General features: G+C 40.8%; 1 protein-coding gene across 3 annotated transcripts in view; it reads left to right on the forward strand.

Moving 5' to 3' along the window:
* The first annotated feature begins 246 nt into the window (after nucleotides 1-246).
* The window catches only part of CAPN6 (calpain 6), a 113,981-nt gene continuing 91,204 nt past the window's right edge, over nucleotides 247-23,023 (forward strand). For 2 of the 3 annotated variants that reach the window (XM_087727666.1, XM_087727668.1), the window contains exons 1-2: nucleotides 247-350; nucleotides 10,191-10,367. In XM_087727666.1, the coding sequence (XP_087583792.1) occupies nucleotides 10,200-10,367 (168 nt within the window). In that variant the 5' untranslated portion in view covers nucleotides 247-350; nucleotides 10,191-10,199. The remainder of the gene's footprint in view (nucleotides 351-10,190; nucleotides 10,368-23,023) is intronic. The other variant, XM_087727667.1, reaches the window with a different exon arrangement.

Raw genomic sequence — 23,023 nt, forward strand, 5'->3', positions numbered from 1 at the left:
GTACTTGTTTCTGACAACAGGATGCTGGTGATGATTTTTTTAACAGATGTAGTACCCTAGAAACGAACCAATTAAATTCCTTTCTAGCTACTTTTTAAAAAAAATATTCCCCACATGACTCACAATTACATTTTGCAAGCTGAAGTTCAAGAGGGAGAGAGAGAGAGAGAGAGAAAGAAACAGAAGCGGACAGAAGTTATTTTGAGCTCCCCCTGTGATGAAGAGATCCTTGGTACAGTCCAAAGAGATTTCAGGTTAAGAAGTTTGTTTGTTCAAGGAATTTGCAATTCTCTGTGCATGTTTGCCAGGCGGAACAGGAACCTGATGGCTTAAAAGTCATTTTAATTCAGGTGAGTTAATAGTATTGATTTGTATCCCGTTAACTTCGTCGGGCTTCTTCCTTGAATGCAACATTTATTAAATTGACTCTTCTAACATATCAGCTGGGGCTACTAGCACTGAAGGTCAAAAATCTAGATGAAGAGTTTGTGGCAGTTGTAACTTTTTTAAAAGAAAAAAATAAGTTTGCTTACCCCAATGTATTTGAATTTTTTAAAAGTGCAGAAATGGAGCTGAACTGACCAAAATAATTAATCTCAAGGGTGGAAGACTGAAAATTCAGCTTTCAGGCAAAACCACGTTATTGTAGAATTAAGAGACTGGCTGTGAAAAGAGGATTATGTGTTGATTTTACTAGGGAATTGTTTCCACAAAACTCTCTTTGCCTCTGAGGATAGAGAAAACAATGCAGCGAGGCTGGGAAGTGTTTGCAGAATGTCATCTGTATTCAGGCTACCAGCAGAGATATAACATTTGTTTTGCTATTAAAAAAAAAAAACTACCTTACTAACACAAGGAGATTTGCACCCTAAAAATTTCAAAGGACAATTCGATGTTTTCTTCATACCTCTTCAACTGCAACAGCAACAACTTTTGCAGCACAGAAAGTATGGGAGGATGGATTTGCTTTTCATCTGTGTTTTCTCATAAGTAAATCTCATAATTATTGAGAGAAGCTTCATACACCAGAAATGGCAATACACAGTAGCTTTGTTTGTGAAACTGCACATGACGATCTCCAGATACTGCTTTGTTTTCAGTTGTATTGTTTTATATTGTAAATTATCCGCTTGCTCCCCCTTTTATAATGAAAAGTGACCTATAAATAAGAATTAACAAATGGGAAGTTGATCTCGGCTGTTAGGAAATATCTAGGTCCACACATTGCTCTAAGCCATAATATTGTTTTGGTTTAAGTCAGCATATTCTTGAAAAACAGCATCTATGATTTGCAAATTGTAGTTTGTGGCAGGGTTGGGTGGCCCGTTGCCCCCAAAAGTAGAGTTTGCTGGGCACAAAAAATGAATTCAGCACAAATTCATCACTTAAATTAGATACCAACTCCTGAATGTTAATGGGGCAATTTAGGTTCTTGCAGGTTGAGGAGAGAAATAAGTTAGGATAGGGTTAGAATGTTGTTCAGTTCCTGCTAATGATGATTTGTTCATAGAAGTGTAGTTAAAGAAAGCATGGATTAGGGCAACATGACAATCTACAGTGAATATGATTGCTGTGTTCATAAAGAATGATTGTCACGCCATAGTCAACTCCAAAGGAGATTCTTATGATAGAATCAGTTCTGCAGGTGCAGAAATCCACTTTTTTCCGATTCAGTGCTTCTCTAGGATGGAAATCAGAAAATGATCTATAATGTCTTGCCTCCAATTGATTATATTAATTTGGGTTCATTACCAAATGGAAACAGGAGGGATAACTGAATGCAGAATGACAAGAGTTGGAAATGACCTTGGAGGTCTTCTAGTCCAACCTCTTGCCCAAGCAGGAGATCCTCTATTATTCTGGACAAATGGCCTTCCAATTTGATAAAAACTTCCAGTGATGGAGCACCCACAATTAATTACACTGATTAATTGTTCTCACTGGCAGGAAATTTCTCCTTAGTTCTAGGTTGCTTCTCTCCTTTGATTGGTTTCCATCTTCTTGTTCTGCCTTCAGGTGCTTTGGAGAATAGGTTGACTACCTCTTCTTTGTGGCAGCCCCTCAACTATTGGAACATAGCTCACCGGTAGGACAGGAGTAGAGAATCTGGCAAGAGCAAAGGGGGAGGTTTAAGCCTTTATGTGAACAAAAGCTGGTGTATCAATATAAAGACTGTAGACAGCCACTACTTCATTGATCTAGAGTATAAGACTCTTAAATGTAGACCCATATATGTTCCATGGGTGGTTTTGATTACTGCAGTCTATATTCCACCTGATGCCAATACTACCATAGCTTTCAGATTCTTGTACAGCATTGTTAGTAATCAGCAGAATAAGTATCCTGATGCTGTGCATATTATAGTGGGGTGATTTAATCAGGCTGATTTAAAAACAGTGCTCCCTAAACTCTATCAGCATGTTAAGTGTGCTACTAGAGGAGCAAACATATTAGACAAAATATATAGGTAAAGGTTCCCCTGCACATGTGTGCTAGTCATTTCTGGCTCTAGGAGTGGTGCTCATTTCCGTTTCTAAGCCGAAGCGTGAGCACTGTCCGAAGATGTCTCCATGATCATGTGGCCAGCATGACTAAACACCGAAGGGGCACCGAACACTGTTACCTTCCCACCAAAGTGGACCCTATTTTTCTACTTGCATTTTAATTTCAAACTGCTAGGTTGGCAGAAGCTGGGAGCTCACTCTGTTATGCGGTGCTAGGGATTTGAACCACTGAACTGCCAATCTTCTGTTTGACAAGCGAGTGGAGCAAGTGGCCAGTTTTAAGTTCCTGGGTGTTACCATAAAGGAGGACCTGACCTGGGCCACTCACATTGCAGTACTGGTCAAAAAAGCCCAGCAGAGATTATAGTACCTGAGACTTCTCAAGAAACAACTGAACAAAAAACTGCTGGTGACCTTCTACCGCTGCACCATAGAAAGTATTTTAACTTACTGCACAAACTGTGTCTGGTTTGCCAGTTGAACAATGGCAGATAGGACAGCGCTCCAGAGGGTCAACATCATTGCCCAGAAGATCATGGGCTACCCTCTCCCCTCTTTGGAAGAGCTTTATAGCTCCCGCTGCCTTAAGAAAGTTCAAAGCATTCTTAAAGTTCCATCTCATCCTGGGCACCCCCTCTTTTTTTGAACTATTACCATCTGGCAGATGGTACAGGACAATAAAAGAGGACAAATAGGCTGAAAAACCACTTCTATCTCAGGGCAGTAACTATATTGAATTCTACTGTATAGTGCAACTCTAAGGCAATATTCGGTTTTTAATTCAATTGTATAGAATGAAGGATGTCTGTTCGTGTTTTATTTTTATAGTTATAACATACACTGAAGATGGCATTTAATTTTGTTGTATGAGGTGCAATGACAATAAAGTAAACTTAACTGCTATTATATCATCTCTAGTCCTTCTCCCCAGACTAGACATAGCCAATTCCTGCAACTATTCTTCATGTCTTTTAGCCTCCAGGCCACTCATCATCTTTGGTGTTGTTCTTTGTTCTTCTCTTTCTAAAGTCTCAACATCTTTTTATATTATGGTGACTAAACCTGGATGTCGTACTCCAGTGCAATCTTACTAAGACCTTTTAAAGTGATACTACTTCATGTGATCTTGTTTCTATCCCTCTATTAATGCAGCCTAGGATTGCATTGGCTTTTTTGGTGGCTGCCTAACACAGCTGGCTCATATTTAAGTCGTTGTCTACTAGGATTCCTGTCACAGTTACTGCTATTGAGCCAGGTTTCACCTAACCAGTACCTGTGCATTTGGTTCTTCTTGCCTAAGTGCGTTTGGCAAGAAAAACCTTACTTTTACTACTTCATTTGCCTTATTGCATCCCGTGTTAAACTCTTCAAGACAGACACATGGGTCAAAATAAGCTAAAACTAAGGGGAGGAGAAGGAAACAGAGGAAAGAATATAATGCTATTAAGAGTCCATCTTCTTTTCACAAAAGACATTTCACAAATTGATCAAGAATGCACACAATATCTTGAACCCATTCTTTAATCTCAGAAATGTAAATTTCTTTCCAAGTGAAACGGTCTCTACTTACTACAATTCTTGATCTTTGAACCAGACTTGGACTTGTTGGCTACCATATAGACCAAAAGCATTCTATGTTAAGACTCTACTTTGCCATTTGTCAAACATTTCCTTACCCTGTGAAGGTTACTTTCTTTTTACTGTATGTTATTCTTGGGATGCTTGAGACTCTTTCTAAAATTTCTTCTGGATGCCATCTGAGTTTAGTTTTCAATTCCCCCCAAAATGGCAAATGCCTAACACTTGCTTCCATCACCCCATAGCCCTTCCTATATCTTCTCCTTCTTCCCAATCTGAAATATTTTATGGATCTGCTCCTTCTATTGCTATTCATTTAAAGGTAGAAAGGTTAGAGAGGTCCTATAGAATCAGGACCTTCCTAACTTTCAGGATGCTGGTGAAGATACATACTTTTAAGAGGACAAGAGATATTTTAAGGGTAAAACAGATGGGATTTTAGAAAGTAAGAAAGGGAAATAACCTGTGGACAACTATTGCAAAATTCATTCTGTAACTTTTCCAAATTTAGAGGGAGTCAAGCTGTTAGACACTTATATAACAGAATAACAGAGTTGGAAGGGATCTTGGAGGTCTAGTCCAATTCCCTGCTGAAGCAGGAGACACCCTGTACCATTCTAGACAAATAGATGTCCAGTCTCTTCTTAAAAGCCTCCAGTGATGGAGCATCCACAACTGATGGAGGCAAGTCATTCCACTGGATAATTGTTCTTACTGATGGGAAATTTCCCCTTAGTTCTAGATTGGATATCTCTTTGATTAGTTTCCACCCATTGCTTCTTGTCTTGCCTTCAGGTGCTTTGATAAATAGGTTGACCCCTTCTTCTTTGTTGCAATCTCTTGGATACTGAAACACTTCTATCATGTCGCCTTTAGTCCTTCTTTTCATTAAAGTAAACATACCCAGTTCCTGAAACCATTCTTCATATGTTTTAGCTTCCAGACCCCTTTATATTTTGCTTAAGCTTCAGAAAATTGGACTAGTGAGGACTTCGTGCCAAAAGAATTAAGTTAGAATTTTCCAAAGCACCCAAAGGCCAGACAAGGAATAATGGATGGAAACTGACCAAGGAGAGATTCAACCTAGAAATAAGGAGGAATTTTCTGATAGTGAGAACAATCAACCAATGGAACAGAAGTTGCCTTCGGAAGTTGTAGGAACTTCATCCCTGGAAGCTTTCAAGAAGAGACTGGACTGCCATTTGTCAGAAATGGTGTAAGGTCGTCTGCTTCAGCAGGGGGTTGGACTAGATGACCTATAAAGTCTCTTCCAAGTATGTTAATCTGTTAAATCTGTTAATTCTGGTAGAATGTATTGTTTTACTTCCATTTAGTTGTGTCTGATTCTTGGAGACTGCCCACACAATTCCCTGCAGTTTCCTTGGCAAGTTTTTTAAAAAGTGGTTTGCCATTGCCTCTCTCCTAGGCTTGAGAGAAAGTGACTGGCCTAAGATCACCACCTCGCTTTGTACCCAGTGCAGGACTAGAACTCACAGTCTCCTGGTTTCTAAACTGGTGCCTTAACCACTCCACCAAACTGGCTGAAATATTATTGTATATACCCTTAAAATTCTATCTCGGTAGATTGAAGAGAAATTTCCCTGGAACTTTTTAAATAGCCTCTTATGTATAAAATAAATTGGTAGTTTGGCCAAGGCAGGATTTTTAATAATATGCCAATGAGTTTTATTGCCAGTTAATAAGCTCCATAATACTCAAGAGAACAATTTCATGTTCCATTTTTTAAAATATTGATTTGGTTTGTGCCTGCTTTTATTCTCCACCCCATCTGGAGATGTGCGAATCACTAACAATTTTATCTGATTAATAACAGAAAAATAACCTTTGAGTTCTACATGACACTTTCCCTATGGGCTTAATTCGTGCAGAATTTTGTACCCACTTACGTTTGCAAATTCTCCAGGTGCATTAATATGCATCGGCTCCTAATTTACATATCTTTTAACATAAATTATCCCGGAGCCTATCGAACAACAAAAGATAGTTTTGTTTTCATTGTTCAAGGCTTATTTTTAAAATCCAGACTCCGTTGATAGAATTCTTTTTTTAAAAAAAATTCTCACTATTTACATGCAATTTTCAGTGGTAGCAATTCCTTTCCCAAACAATTTTTATGCCTATTTACTTAGGGAAAGAGAAACCTTAGCACCCTTTGTCTGAAACAAGCCTTTCTGCTGTTACAAAATTTGATGGAGCCAGTATGTCCAAACTCATTTCAGCTATTTGTACCCTTATGACCAACCCACTCTGCCACTGATGAACAGCTGAGAGGCACTGACAAATGTGCAGATCAAATGTTCTCCTGGAACAGTAATGTGCACAGCATAAATCAAAATCCATTTTTAATCCAGCTTCTACTCTATTGTAACCTAGAACTATGTCGCCTTCGGTCTGACCTAAGCGTAGTACACAAAATTATCTGCTACAACCTCCTACCTGTCAATGACTACTTTAGCTTCAACCACAATAATACACGGGCACACAACATATACAAACTCAAGATAAATCGCTCCAAACTTGATTGCAGAAAATACGACTTCAGCAACAGAGTGGTCAATGCCTGGAATGTGTTACCTGACTCTGTTGTTACATCCTCAAACCCCCATAACTGTAACCTTACACTGTCTACTGTTGACCTCACCCCATTCCTAAGAGGTCTGTAAGGGGCGTGCATAAGCGGGCCTACCATCCCTATCCTATTGTCCCCATTTATTTGTACCCATTCCCTGTGTTCTTATTCATGTTTATTCTTATTCCTCTTATGTTGTACATGAGTGACATACTAACTAAATAAACAAACAAACTATTGTTGTACACGTTTTGTATTTCTATTGAGCTGGCTGGTGGATTTCTCTAATATTTTTCTTTTAAGCAGACATTCCATAAAAATCTTTTCTGCAAAGGGGTTTTGGGTAAATCATACTTTATTGTACTCAGCTTCACAAGGAGTTTGCACACTTTGGAAATCATGTCCTGTGGTTGCAGTTTCATAAAGCTGTGTCTTGCATAGCAGCGGTTCAATCATATCGGCACTCACATATTGCTATATAAAAGATTTCAAATGAACGCTCATTGGTTGGGAGTGGCTATGAACAAAAGTGCTGGAGAACAAAACTGAGTGTAATCCAATATTTGAGGGGCTAACACAAAGAGGAGGGGTTCAAATTATTCTCCAAAGAGCAGGTCAAGAAACAATTGTTGGAAACTAATCAAGGAGAAAAGCAACGTGGAATTAAGGAGAAACTTCTTAACAGTGAGAACGATTAACCAGTGGAACAGCTGGCCTTCAGAAGTTGTGGGGGCTCCATCACTGGAGGTTTTTAAGAAGAGACTGGATAGCATTTGTCTGGAATGGTATAGGGTCTCCTGCTTTAGCAGGGGGTTGGACTAGAAGACCTCCCAGGTCCCTTCTACTCTACTCCACTCCACTCCACTGATTATCATGTAGTCTAGTCTGCTGTTTTGTGGTGAAATAGAAGGTGCTTCCCTATCATTATTGTGGAAATAAATGTGTTAATCATGGGTGTGTCTGTGTGTCATTTTATCCTTTGCTTTTTCTTGTTGTTCAGTCGCTAAGTCCTGTCCGACTCTTGGTGACCCCGTGGACCATAGCATATCATTCCCCCCTCCTCCACTGTCTCCCAGAATTTGCCCAGATTCATGTTCATTGCATCGATGACACTATCTAAACCATCTCATCTTCTTCTGTCCCCTTTTTATTTTGCAGTCAGTCTTTCCCAGCATCATTGTCTTCTCCAAGAAGTCCTTTTTTCTCCTTGAGCTTCAGCTTCAGAATCTGCCCTTCCAAAAAACAATCTGGGTTGATTTCTTTTAGGATTGATTGATTTGATCTCCCTGCAGTCCAAAGGATTCTTAAAAGTCTTCTCCAGCACCATAATTCGAAAGCATCAGTTCTTCGGTGCTCAGCCTGCCCTTGTGGTCCAACTCTCACAGCCATACATTACCATTGGGAAAACCAGAGCTTTGACTAGATGGACCTTTGTCGATATGGTGATGTCTCTGTTTTTTTCTCTTGGTTTGCCATAGCTTTCCTCCCAAGGATCATGTCATGGCTGCAGTCACCATCCTCAGTGATCTTGGGGCTCAAGAAAACAAAATCTGTCACTGCTTCCATTTCTTCCCCTTGTACTTCCCAGGAAGTGATGGGAGCGGATACCATGATCTTGCCTTAGATAGCAAGGTAGTTTTGGCCTCTCCTGCTGATCCATTTTGGAATTGGGAGGAAAGGTTGATTGTCCAAATTCTTTCTGTCTTTTATTAAAACATTCTCAGAGACGCCTCCCATCCTGCTTACAATCCTATTGGACTCTTGTCTTCTGGCAGAAGATACAGAACAATTAAAACTCGGACCACACGTCTTCTGAATAGCTTTTATCCCAGAGCTATAATTGCACTCAACAATGAATTAAAAGGCGACCATCAGTGAGCTGTTGGACAGCACTACTTGGTCTATTGTGTGGATTCTTGGGTGGTTTAGGGGTGGGGAATTTTTGGTGGGTGCGGGTGTGTTTGGGGATTGTCATGTTGGACCTGGTTTCTGGGTGTTATGTGAATTTTGTTGTATGGGTATATGGGGCATTCTATTCCATTCCATTCCATTCCATTCTTTAAATAACCCACCAATATATTATCTACCAGAGAGGTTGAAGGGAGATGGAGGGATGGAGGGAAATGGGCAGTTAAGAAATATGAGATAAATGATAGAGATAGAGATAGAGATAGACAGAGATAGACAGACAGACATGAGAGAGAGAGGGATGGATGGATGGATGGATATAGTAGGAGAGAGGAGGAATTGGCATTAATTATTAGATTAGACTCAGGAAGCTCAAACTGCCCAAGGAGCTGCTGATTCAGTTCTACAGAGGAATTATTGAGTCTGTCATCTGCACCTCCATAACTGTCTGGTTTGGCTCTGCAACCCAACAAGACAGACGCAGACTTCAGAGGATAATTAGAATTACAGAAAAAGCAATTACTCCCAACCTGCCTTCCATTGAGGACCTGTACACTGCATGAGTCAAAAAGAGAGCCGTGAAAATATTTACAGACCCCTCGCATCCTGGACATAGGAGTTTCAACTCCTACCCTCAAAATGACACTATAGGGGACTGCACACCAAGACAACTAGATACAAGAACAGTTTTTTCTCTGAACGCCATTGCTCTGCTAAAAAATAATTCCCTCACCACTGTCAAACTAATCACTAAGTCTGCATTACTCTTACTATTAGTCTTCTCATCGTTCCTATCACCCATCTCCTCCCACTTACAATTGCAGGACTGTAACTTTGTTGCTTGTATACTTACGATTTATATTTATATTGATTGTTTCCTGATTGCTTATTTGTACTCTGTGACTATCATCAAGTGTTGTGCCTTAGGATTCTTGATGAATGTATCTTGTCTTTTTATCTACACTGAGAGCATCTGCACCAAAGACAAATTCCTTGTGTGCCCAATTATACTCGGCCAATAAAGAATTTTATTCTATACTATTCTATTCTATGCTATTCTATTCTATGCTATTCTATTCTATGCTATTCTATTGTATTCTATTCTATTGTATTCTATTCTATTGTATTCTATTCTATTGTATTCTATTCTATTGTATTTATTGTAATGTATTGTATTCTATTCTATTCTATTGTATTCTATTCTATGCTATGCTATGTTATGCGCACCAAAGACAAATTCCTTGTGTGCCCAATCACATTTGGCCAATAAAGAATTTTATTCTATGCTATTCTATTCTATGCTATTCTATGCTATTCTATTGTATTCTATGCTATGCTATGCTATGTTATGCACACCAAAGACAAATTCCTTGTGTGCCCAATCACATTTGGCCAATAAAGAATTCTATTCTATTCTTTAAAAAAGATGTGCAGCTCTTCCTTAGTGTGTGGCCATACTCTTTGCTACACGAACAGTTGTCTGATACCATCCATCATCTGAGATCGATTGTGAAATGATTATTCTTTGCCCCAGTCTATGTGCTGCTAATTGAGTCAAAGTGATTTTATGACAAGCCATTTCTACAAAGCAACATATCCATTTTCTCCAGACAGAGTCCATGGGTTCTACCTCAGCCAAGCCCTTTAAAAACCAGAAGTATGAAGCCCTCAAGCGAGAGTGCCTTAAAGAGAAGAAACTGTTCGAAGACCCTGAATTTCCTGCTTCTGACGTTTCCCTCTTTTATCTGAATCCACCACTAGCAAATGTGGAGTGGAAACGCCCACAGGTACGTGAGATCTCAGTCCAGTTGCCCCATTATTTCTAAATCTTTTTTTAAAGAACCTTGTTCTTGCTTATCTTTGCTAGGTGCCCAAGCTTTGTGCTTTCCCTTGCACACCTCGCCATCTGTAAACCCTAAACGTCTGAATCAGGTGAATGGTTTATCCTGTGGTAGGACTGATTTAGAAGTTGCTAAATAGCAGTATCAGTCCAAATGGAAATTCCAAAAAGGGTTACTTACAGTTGTCTGGACATTTGCAGAAAATGTATCCAGTACATTGGTTCAGAATTCAAAACCCAAATAAGTCCAGGTTTTGTACAGTGGCACCTCCGTACTCAGTTGCTTTAAAACTGGATGAATTTGACTGACTAATTCGGCTAACACATTTTGACATGACATTTTTTTCTCAGTATTCATCATTTGTTTGGTGCTCGATGTGCAGGCTAAAACTTGTTAGTGTCAGCTACTTGGTAACTCACTACCCCTTCTGGCCGAAACAAGTTAGTCACGTGGTTTGTTTGGTACTTATCATTTTTAGTATTCGTCATGGCTCCCCAAATCAATTAACGATGAGTACTGATGTATCACTTTATAAGGTTCCATGGGCTAAAGGCAAAGGAGCAAAAACAGAGATCCAGGAGCAAAGATGGATTTGAAAGAGTCTCTAACTTTAGCTGTAGCGTTGGAGCAGATATTTTGTCACCTCTCTGAAATTCAAATATGCTGGTGCTGCTTATGTGGGCTGCCAATGAGTCCTTTGCTTTCCTAGAGATATTTCACAAGATATATTTCCAGAGGTATTTCACGAGAAGAGTCCTCCACTCCTCTGCTCGCAACAGAATCCCTTATGCCACCAGGCTTCAAATTTTGGGCTTAGACAACTGATAGTAGAACTATGCTGCCTTCGGTCTGACCTAAGCGTAGCACATAACATTATCTGCTACAATGTCCTACCTGTCAATGACTATTTAAGCTTCAACCACAACAATGCACAAGCACACAATGGATACAAACTCAAGGTAGACCGCTCCAAACTCAATTGCAGAAAATATGACTTCAGCAACAGAGTGGTCAATGCCTGGAATGCTCTACCTGACTCTGTGGTTTCTTCCCCAGACCCCCAAAACTTTAACCTTAGACTGTCTACTGTTTGTTCACCTCACCCCATTCCTAAGAGGTCTGTAAGGGGTGTGGATAAGCACACCAATGTGCCTACCGTCCCTGTCCTAACAACCCCATTTATTTGTACCCATTTCATGTATTCAAAATCATGTTTATACTTATATCTGTTATCTAATACATGCTTGATGAAATAAATAAATAATAAAAAATAAATAAATAGATTAGTGGGTACTAATTGTGACTTAACTCCCATGCTACAATCTGATTTAGCTGGAACCAAGGAGTTATCTTCCCTCAGGAAAGCACCTAATGAGTGATTATGACAGCCTCTGAGCTACCTTATTATTGATGTATGTCTCCAGTGTTCACTCAATGAGTTTGATGATCAGATGAGTCTCCTTGATCCCATTTCAGGATTCCAATCCCACGCTAGTATTTTAACAGTTCACCGATATAAAGATGAGAGGTTAGGCTCGCTTGTTCCTCTCCACTTTCTCCAGATCAGAAGCAGAAACAAATTACTGAGATTTTAGTAATCCAGATGGGAAATTGCCTGCTGCATGCTTTGCTTTTCCAATTAAGACATAAAGCTGAATGCAAAAGCTAGTGGGAAAGGCTGGTTCAGATCAGAAACAGAAATGCAGTAAGCACAGATTTTTCTTTTTTTAGATGGCATGTGTTATCCATCCACACCAATCATTTTGATTCCCCGATTGTCTCTTAGACCGCTGTTTAGAAATTCCACATCTGATTATGCTTCAGTCTACAGCAGTGTTTCTCAACCTTGGCAACTTTTAAGTCCTGTGGACTTCAACTCCCAGAATTCCCCAGCCAGCGAGAGCTGGCTGGGGGATTCTGTAAGTTGAAGTCCACAGGACTTCAAGTCGCCAAGGTTGAGAAACACTGGTCTACAGGAATGTCGTTTTGGAAGGTTTGACTTCCCTATTGATATTTGGGGGCAAATAAAACATCAAAATACAAGTCACTTCTATAGAATATACAGTTTGGTATACAGGTAGTCCTCGACTTACAGTAGTGCATTTAGTGATAACTCAAAAAAGTGCCTTATGACCGTTTTCACACTTACAAAATTGGCAGCATCTCTATCAGCATGATCTACATTCAGATGCTTGGCAGGTGGTTCATATTTATGATGGTTGCAGTGTCCTGGGGCCATGTGACCCGCTTTTGCGACCTTCTGACAAGCGAAGTCTATGGGGAACCCAGTTTCACTTAACAACCAGGTTACTAATTTAACAAATGCAATGATCCACTTAACAACTACGGCAAGAAAAGTTGTAAAATGAGGGAAACTCACTTAACAAATGTTTCACTTAGCAACATACATTTGTGGCTCCATTGGGGTCCTAATGTGGACTGGGGTTCAGCCAACTCATTTTATGCAATTTTTCCAGAGCAGTTTTTTTTTTTTTTTTTGCAGTTTTCTTAAATTTTTAAAAAAGAGAAATGTGTTGCTCTTCAAGAACCAAGGAAGTGGGATTGGCCTTATTCAGGAAAATGTGCATGAAAATTTGACATTTTTCTTTAATAGCAAAACTGCCTGGTAAAGGTAAAGGGCCCCCTCGCAGATATCGTTCCTGACTCTAGGATGCAGTGCTCATCTCTGTTTCAAAGCCAAAGAGCCAGCGCTGTCCAAAGACGTCTCCGTGGTCATGTGGCCAGCATGACTAAACACTGAAGGCACATGAAACACTGTTACCTTCCCACCAAAGGTGGTCCCTATTTTTCTACTTGCATTTTTGCGTTCTTTCGAGCTGCTCGGTTGGCAGAAGCTGGGACACAGAACGGGGGCTGACTCCGTTACGCAGCGCTAGGTATTCGAAGTGCTGAACTGCCGACCTTTCTCATCGACAAGCTCAGCATCTTAGCCACTCAGTCCTTTTTGCTTCCATTTTCCATATCCCTGATTTGCTTACAGCAACACTAACACTGATTCTCTTTTTAAATGCTTTCTGGAATGATCACATGATGGGTACTTGCATGCTCAGTCCAAGAAGTGCTGAAAAAACAGAAGCAGTATTTAATGAGAATCCCAAATAATTGAAACCAGTCGGGGGTTGAAAGAGAGAAAGAGCCAAGAATTCTTTAAAAAAAAGCCAAGCCAAAATATTTGCAATGGGAAAGACAAATACCGATTGGACTTTGATCTTTGCTAGCATTCATCCTACACCAAGAATTCACTGGGAATCAAACAGTTATATCTGTTATCAGCAGGCATAATTCTTCTACGTTTCTGATCAGCCCATGTTTTAAAAATGCTTCCCACCTTGATAATGTATTCTTCACCCTCAGCTAACTAAGGAGGGGTGAAAAAAAATACATTTTTCTATCTAGTTATGTGGTTTGCATCTCCTAGACCTACAGGGGAAAAATGAACATTTGGCTTGGCTTAAAACTATGTTTTTAAAAATCTGCCTTTCATCATACAGAAAAGGGTTCGTGTATTTTTGCTTTATAGCATCCTCAGAACCAATGGTGAAATTCAATTTTTTTTACTACTGGTTCTGTGGGCATGGCAGGGGAAGGATACTGCAAAATCCCCATTCCCTCCTGATCAGCTGGGACTTGGGAGGCAGAGAATAGATGGGGTGGGGCCAGCCAGAGGTGGTATTTGCCAGTTCTCCAAACAACTCTAAATTCCTGCTACCAGTTCTCCCGAACCTGTCAGAACCTGCTGGATTTCACCCCTGCTCAGAACCCTGTTACCTTTGTCTCTTTCATTATCCTATTTATTAAAAACAAAGGGAAACTCAGATTTTCTAGTCATTTACAAGTAGAATTGTACATCCACAACTGAACCCAAAATTTCCATTGCTAAACCAGACTGGTTAAATGAATTTTTCCCCGTTTTCTGACCTTTCTTGCTGCCGTTGTTAAGTGGATAATTGCATTTGTTAAGTTAGTGACATGGTTGTTAAGTGAATTTGGATTTGCCATGGACTTTGCTTATCAAAAGGTCGCAAAAGATGACCACATGATGCAGGGATACTGCAACGGTCATAAATATGAGTCACTTGCCAATGTCTCAATTTTGATCAAATAACCGTGGGGAAGCTACGATGAAGAAAGTGCGGAAATGGTCCTAAGTCACTTTTTTCAGTGCCATTGTAACTTTGAATGGCCACTAAACAAACTGTTGTAAGTTGAGGACTACCTCTACCTGGATTTCCCAGTTTTCCCCAGTTTCATTTCTAGCCTATTATAAGTTGGATTGTCTTGTTTATGTAGAGTATGACTGTGTGTTTTGGTTTTCAGAAAGCTGTCCTTTCTTTGCTAAATCTATCAAACCAATCTATCAAGGAGAGTTACTTATAGGCTCTGCCCTATTTACTCATCTGCACTTAATTTAATTGTTGATTCAACTCAGATTGTAACTGCCGGTGAACAACATAGTATAATTGATTTTGTTTGTAGACCAGGCAGTTTCTGGAATTAGAACAAAGGGAGAAGTTTTTATTTCCACATTTTGACTCTAAACCCTCAAAACATTTATTGTCCTGTGGGTTTAACTTGCTCAAATTTGGGGAAAACAAGACGAATTTATGAAATCATGTCCAGAAATAGAGTACAAGACTAGGAACATTACTCTCTGGGCTCCCACAAATATGAGCCAGCTGTGGGCTGCAGCTACCAAAAAAACCCCATGCAATCCTAGGCTGCATTAACAGAGGGATAGAATCAAGACCCTGTGAAGTGTTTATACTGCATTTATAATGCCTTGGTAAAACTACGTGTGGATTACTGCATCCAGTTTTGGTGGCCACAATATAAAAAAAGATGTTGAGATTCTGGAAAGAGTGCAGAGAAGAGCAACGAATATGATTAGGGGGCTGGAGGCTAAAGCATATGAAGAACAATTGCAGGAAATGGGTATGGCTTGTCTAGAGACTAGGGTTGACCTGATAGCAGTGCTCCAATATTTGAGGGGCTGCCACAAAGAAGGGTTGTTCTCCAAAACACCAGAAGGCAGGACAAGAAGCAATGGATGGAAATTAACCAAGGAGAGAAGCAACCTAGAACTAAAGAGAAATCTCCTGATAGGGAGAACAATTAGCCAGTGGGATGTCTTGCCTTCAAAAGTTGTGGGTACTCCATCACTGGAGGCTTTTAAGAAGAGATTGGACAGCCATTTATCCAGAATGATACAGGGTCTCCTGCTTGAGCGGGGGGGGGGACACTAGAAGACCTCCAAGGTCCCTTCCAATTCTGTTATTCTGTTATATTCTGTTACTAGCTGATGGCCCAGTGCTGCCTGGGTATTTTTTCATCCTAATCCCCCCTGCCACCCGCACATGTGTTCACAAACTCCTCTGAGGTCTCCCTGCAACCTCCTGAGAGCCAAAATTGGCTACGGGAGGGCCATGCTTCCCCCCCTCCCATGCCCCATTTTTAGCCTAGTACGCCTCCCGGCAGTCAAAATGGGCCACAGGGGGCTCTTGCCACATCCCCCCTACACTCCCTCTGCACATGCACAGCAGAGAACCGAATATCAGCTGGCTGGCAGGAGGTGCGCGCCCATGCGCGGTGGAGCTGAGCTGAGCTCTTTGTGCCACCTGTGTGCCAGGACACAGACACAAAGACACACTGAGGGGTGTTAGGGGTGTCTTACCCCTGCAGTATTCCCCCTCCCTTGGAGAGTAAGTCATCTGCATACCAAGTTGGATTGAAATTGCTTGAGGAATTCCAGAGTTATGCTGGAAGAAACAAACAAACAAAAAAACAAACAAACAAACAAACATACATACATACATACATACATACATACATACATACATACATACATACATACATACATACAACCTTTTTAGACAGACAGACAGACAGACAGACAGACAGACAGACAGACAGAAAATTCAACCACTTGCAGCTACTTGTTCTGTTCCTGCATATTTTTTGATACGTGTTTTGGGTAAAATAAAATATCTTGTCCTCTTGAAGAATCTGCAGTTTTGGACATTTCAATGTTTTTTATTGCGGCTCCAGGCATGTTTACTCATCTAGATAGTTTCATTGAGTCTCCTCCTTTTGTACCTTATAAAATTTAATTTATTGCTGCCTATTTATAAGGTTTATATGCTCATCATGTGTGCATTTAACATTCTAATTGAATTGGCATGTGTCAGAAACCACTTCTACATTGCTGCCAAATGTCATTCCTTCTTTGGATGAATCTTTGCTTAAACAGAAAAGAAAGCAACTCTTGACATAGAGCTCCAAGAGAACCATCCAAAACACATTTACCAGAAGAAGTTGAAGCTGAGCCAAGCACCAATCCTAGATAAGCGGAATTTAATAAGTAAAAACAGTCAAGAGGTCACCAGTCTTCCCTGCATCCAGAGGAATGCAAATACACGAACGGTTGTTTTGAAATTAAGCAATTTTGTAAAAGATGCTACCTTATAAATAGCATCTTATTTAATGAAGCCCAGTGCTAAATATTCACACACATATAGCAATAGCACTTAGACTTATATACCACTTCATAGTGCTTTTACAGTCCTCTCTAAGCGGTTTACAGAGTCAGCCTATGGCCCCCAACAATCTGGGTCCTCATTTTACCCACCTTGGAAGGATGGAAGGATGAGTCAACTATGAGCTGGTGATATTTGAACTGCCGAATTGCAGTTAACAGTCAGCTGAAGTAGTCTGCAATACTGCACTCTAACCATTGCACCACCTCGGCTCTATATATACTTCCCTGGTTGAAAGATGCTTAAAATTCTTCATTCTTAAAGTCGTTTGCTTTCTTCACATCCAATTTTTCCAACAAACAGATTTTCTTCACTACCAGTTGGTAGCGGGAGTGCATGCGGTCCGTGATGATGTCTGGGTGGGTGGGTGGAGCCTCGCACCGCTACTGGTTTGCCCGAAACAGCAGAATACCACCTCTGATCTGCCTCTACCTAGGATCAAACTCCCAACCTTCTGATTGTGAGATGAGAGCTCCACCTCTAGGCCACAGCAGCAGGTGCAACACCTCATACTTAGTAGTGAATTGATCTGATCTCCATGGAAACATTTCCTAACTGCTCACTTATACATTGTGGAGATTCCAGTTAGTTAAGATACCTTAATTAATTCTGCTTGATTTGGTTTCATTTTGGTTCAGTTAATTTTGGTTTGGTTTGATTTGATTCTATTAGATTTTTTTTTTCAAACTGGCAGGCTGGAACAATTATAGAACCAAGTTGACCTGTTATTCTAATTTTCTGCCTATTCAGCAGATTTGTAGAGTTAATCAAGGGCCACCGTTTCTCTCCAAGAGGATCTTCTAACAGCTACATGACCGATTTTGTCCTCTTTATATTAGGAAGAATTGTGCAGTCTGACTATGGCATGGTAGAAATGGGAGAATAAAATAATTGTCTATTTTTAGCCGAAAGAGGCAGAAAACTTTTTTTTAAAATGAGTAACATAAGAAAACAAGATAGGGCAAGGGGAATCTATCCATCAGGAGAGGACTCATTATCTGAGGTGCATGAAGGTCTCCATGGTTACCAGATTTTAGCACCACTGTTGATAACGGCAAGGGGGGTGGGGGTCTCAAGCACCAAGTCATCCCAACCCTGCCCTGTAAGACCCACCATCACTAAAGGAAAAATGAAGTTTCATCGGTTGTAAATGGTGTTCATTAGTAACTTCTACTCAACGTAATTGTTTCTTGCAAAGGGTTTACATGAGTTCCTTATTAGACAGATTGCAAAATACTGATGTACCCTATACAAGGACAAAATCCAGATGTGACCTGAATATTTGTCCTAATTTAACATTTTCATTCAGCTGCTTTCTTTGGGAAGGGCAGAAGCATGCCTATAGAGGAAAGGTATATTTTAGTGAATTTCCTTACAGAACTGAGGCTAAATTCTACAAATTGATGAACATCATAACGATGATGTTCTTTTGTGACTGCTTTGCAAAATACCACAAACCGCAACATATTTTTTAAAAATATGTTTAAGTATAAAAATGCATGGAAAATGTGCTTGTTAAAAAGATGTTTGTCCCCCCCCCCCCCCGCCTTCCAAAAAAAGGAACAATGGAAGTGTTTAATGGGACTAAATTCCCAGAGGATACTTCTTGCTTACAGTACTGGATATCTGTTTTTTCTTAATAATCAAAAAAAGCTTTCAAAACTATCTCCCTGTCCAATATAATTGATTCATAAAACCAAATTGAAAACTTCAAAAAAAGGGCAGGGCTTCTATCACATCATGATTTTTTGACCTACACATCAACAGGGTTTTTCCTATCCAAGATTCTCTTCTAACCATCTTAACAGTAAAGGTAAAGGTTCCCCTTGCACATATGTGCTACTCGTTCCTGACTCTAGGGGGCAGTGCTCATCTCCATTTCAAAGCCAAAGAGCCAGCGCTGTCCAAAGATGTCTCTGTGGTCATGTGGCTGGCATGACTCAACACTGAAGGCGCACGGAATGCTGTTACCTTCCCATCAAAGGTGGATCCTATTTTTCTACTTGCATTTTTACGTGCTTTTGAACTGCTAGGTTGGCAGAAGCTGGGATAAGTAACTGGAGCTCTCTCTGTTATGCGGTGCTAGGGATTTGAACTGCCGACCTTGCTGATTGACAAACTCTATGTCGTAGCCACTGAGCCACCGTGTCCCCATCTTAGAGAGCATCTATTTTCAGAGAACCCAGCTGCCCTCACTATAGAAAAAGCTTACAAGCCACTTAGGGTGGCTGAATAAACTTCTCCCAGAGGGTGTAGAGATTATTCAGGGGCAGTGGGAGATAACTCGCGTTGAATTCCCATATTTGGGAGGAATCAGGCTGGAGAAAAAACAATCCAATGTGTAGAACACAATGAAAGATTAGAACCAGTGCAGAGGTCTCGTCAGCTGAGCTCAGATCAACTTTTCTGTAGAAATCGGTTATTATCAATGTCTCCTCCTCATCCTAAAACACATCTATGGAGTTCTTCTGGTTGAATGGAAAATGTTAAATGTCTCCTCAGCTGGGGAGACTAAAGGAAGACAACCCCCCCCCCTCCACACACACACCATTCAGAGGTGCATGTGGCATACAAAGGCAGAAGGTTAAGGATGGGTTGCCATGGAAACTGCATTTCGCAATGGCAGCAGCGGGCCATAAATATGCCGTTGTAATGCAATCAGAATGACATTAGACAGGGAGACCCGCAGAGATGGAGTCACAATAAAGGCAAACAAAAGCTATACGGATTTAATTGCAGAATTAGCAGACAGCCTTTGGATCTGGTGTTCTGCCTTCACCGGTTTTGCCCTTGGGACTGCACTGATTTTGCTTCGTTCTGGGTTAAAAATGTCCTATGATCCCATATTAAAACATTCAAACACATTCAAATGAACAGTGACTCTGGAGGTGGCCACCTTTCTCTGGATTGGGGGAGCTAAGCAAGGTTGGGGCACCATAAAATCCATCGGCGTAAGTTAGATTTTTTTCAGGGAGTGGATGTATGCGATTAGCGGTTTTATGATATTGCTATGCCGTGACCATTTGTGACCCAGAGTCTCTTGGATAGATGGGTGGCCATAAAGATGGATAAACAGTCAGGGCAACTAGCTACCAAAAGGGGGACTATTGCAAAAGAGCTTGGGAGGGTGGGGAGCATGAGAAAGATAACTCCTCCTTAATTATGCTAGGGGTAAGTTGAGCTGGAGAATGGTTTTGACATTCAAGATTCTACTACAATTTAAACTAGCAATGAAATTATTTCAACAGGGAAGTTGGGGGGGGGGGTGTTATTTATTTGTTATTTGCTGCCTGTCCTGCTGTGCAGCTACTTTTGATGGCTTATAACAGGGAGGGCTAACCTTTTTCTCATTGTGTGCCGAAATTGCACGTGCCTGTGCCCACACCCATAATACAATGCGCCCCACCTTCTGCACATCTGTGCATGCTCCCCACACTCCCCCATGCATGTGCACGCCCCCTACTCTCGCCTTCCACTTGCGTGTGACACACACACACACCCTTTGTGCCCTGTTTTGGGCCTAGCAGACGTCCCTGAAGCCTCCTGTAACCCAAAATGGGCCGCTGGGGGTATCACACCCCCACTCTCCCCCCACCCCCTTGCATGCGTGTGCACCCCCCCCCCGCACATGCACGTGCGTCTCCCGAAAATCCAAAAATTAGCTTGCCAGCGGGTGGTGCATGCCCATGCGCTGTGGAGCTGAGCTGGGTGATGGCTCAGGGAGAGGGCAGGTGGCCATAGGTTTGCCATCACGGGTATTATAATAATACAAAGGAAGCAAAATGAAAGGAGAGTAAACTGAAGAGAAATAAAATAATAGATTGATAAAACAAACAGTGACAAAGGAACATGATGAGAATAATACAACAATATGATAAGCAAAAAGTGGGCAGAGGCAGAGGGAAGGGGAGTCTGTCATCGCTCTAGCAGGCACCTCCAGCATGGTGTATAGCAAACCACTTCTGTACTTGTAAAATTAGGATGTTCAGGTCTGATAAATTCAATACAATTTATGCAGGGGTGAGTTCCTGCCAGTTCTTACTTCTTCTATAGAAGAGATTCCACAATCTACCACGCCATTTAGAACTGGTTCCAGCTCCCTCCGCCCACCCGTCCACACCACACTTGCTCCACCTGCCACTCACTGATTGGCTGGCTCACCAATCACCCCGCCCACCTCTAAGAGTCCTATCTTAACCTTAAAGTCTTAAAGCTGTCACGTTTGAACATCCCTAGGTTTTTGTTCTAAAGGGTTAGGGGTGCAAGGATCTTGTAACTTGGCAGCTTTAAGACTTGCACACTTCAATGCCAGAGTTCCTAAGCCAACATGACTGGAGGAGGAATTCTGGGAGTTGAAGTCCACAAGTCTTAAAGCTGTCAAGTTTGAACACCCCTGGGTTTTTTTTTCTAAAGGTGCAAGGGTCTTGTAACTTGACAGCTTTAAGACTTGCGTGTTTCAAATGCCAGAGTTTCTGAGCCAACATTTTGGTTGCTAAGCAAGAGCGTTGTTAATTGAGTTTCACCACATTTTACAATTTGGCCATGCCCACCCAGTCACATGGCTGGCAAGCCACTCCAACCCAGTCACATGGCTGGCAAGCCACTCCCACAAAGCAGGCCACACCTACAGAAGAGGTTCTAAAAACATTTGAAACCCATCACTGAATTTATGTCAATAACACTAGATAGATAGATGATAGATAGATAGATAGATAGATAGATAGATAGATAGATAGATAGATAGATAGATAGATAGATAGATAGATAGAGTGAGTGAGTGAGTGAGTGAGTGAGTGAGTGAGTGAGTGAGTGAGTAGTCCTTTTGGTATTACCTTGAGGGCCCCAATCACAATTGTATAACAAATTTCTTTTTTCGTAAGTGGTCAACAACTTAGATCTGCAAGTCCTGATAGTCTGTATTTTTTTCCAATTGTTTTTCTTCAATCCTTGCATCAGCCAAAAGAGCAATACCAGTGAACTAATGAACCACTCTTTTCAATAATTGTTAAATCAGGCATGTTATAAACAAGATGCCTCCCTGTTTGGATCTTAAAATCCCGTAAGATCTTAAACTGCTCATTTTCCAAAATTTTCTCAACTTGGGAGTCTCAGTAGTTTTTGCTACATTAAAATAGAATAGAATAGAATAGAATAACGGAATTGGAAGGGACCTTGGAGGTCTTCTAGTCCAACCCCCTGCTCAGGCAGGAAACCCTACACTACTTCAGACAATTGGTTATCCAACATCTTCTTTAAAACTTCCAGTGTTGGAGCATTCACAACTCCTGGAGACAAGTTGTTCCATGGATGAATTGTTCTCACTGTCAGGAAATTTCTCCTCAGTTCTAAGTTGCTTCTCTCCTTGATTAGTTTCCACCCATTGATTCTTGTCCTGCCCTCGGGTGCCTTGGAGAATAGTTTGACTCCCTCTTCGTTGTGGCAACCCCTGAGATATTGGAAGACTGCTATCATCTCTCCCCTAGTCCTTCTCCTTAAACTAGACCCAGTTCCTGCAACCATTCTTCATATGTTTTAGCCTCCAGTCCCCTAATCATCTTTCTTGCTTTTCTCTGTCTCCACATCTTTTCTACATTGTGGTGCCCAAAACTGAATGCAGTATTCCAAGTATGGCCTTACCAAGACATTATAAAGTGGTATTAACACTTCATGTGATCTTGATTCTATTTAAATCCATTCTTTCAAATCCAAACTTCTGATTTCCAATGACTAATTCTGACAACTCAGTCATGACACTGTTTGTACCTGTAGTCCTTAAAACCATTTAGAGTTACAACAGCACAGTAAAAAGTGTCTTATGAACATTTTTCACTCTTATGACTTTTGCAGCATCCTCATGGTCTTGTGATGAAAAATTGGATGCTTCGCAACTGGCATGTATTTATGACGGTCGCAGTGTCTCAGGGTTACGTGATCCCCTTTTGCAACCTTTTGACAAGCAAAGACGATGGGGAAGGTTCACTTAACAACTGTGTTACTAACTTAACAACTGCAGTGATTCATTTAGCAACTGGAGAGAGAAAGCTTGTA

The sequence above is a fragment of the Thamnophis sirtalis genome, unplaced genomic scaffold (assembly GCF_051295495.1).
Source record: "Thamnophis sirtalis isolate CommonGarterSnake01/CBP01778 unplaced genomic scaffold, rThaSir2_p1.2 scaffold_13, whole genome shotgun sequence".
In the NCBI taxonomy this organism is placed as follows: Eukaryota; Metazoa; Chordata; class Lepidosauria; order Squamata; family Natricidae; genus Thamnophis; species Thamnophis sirtalis.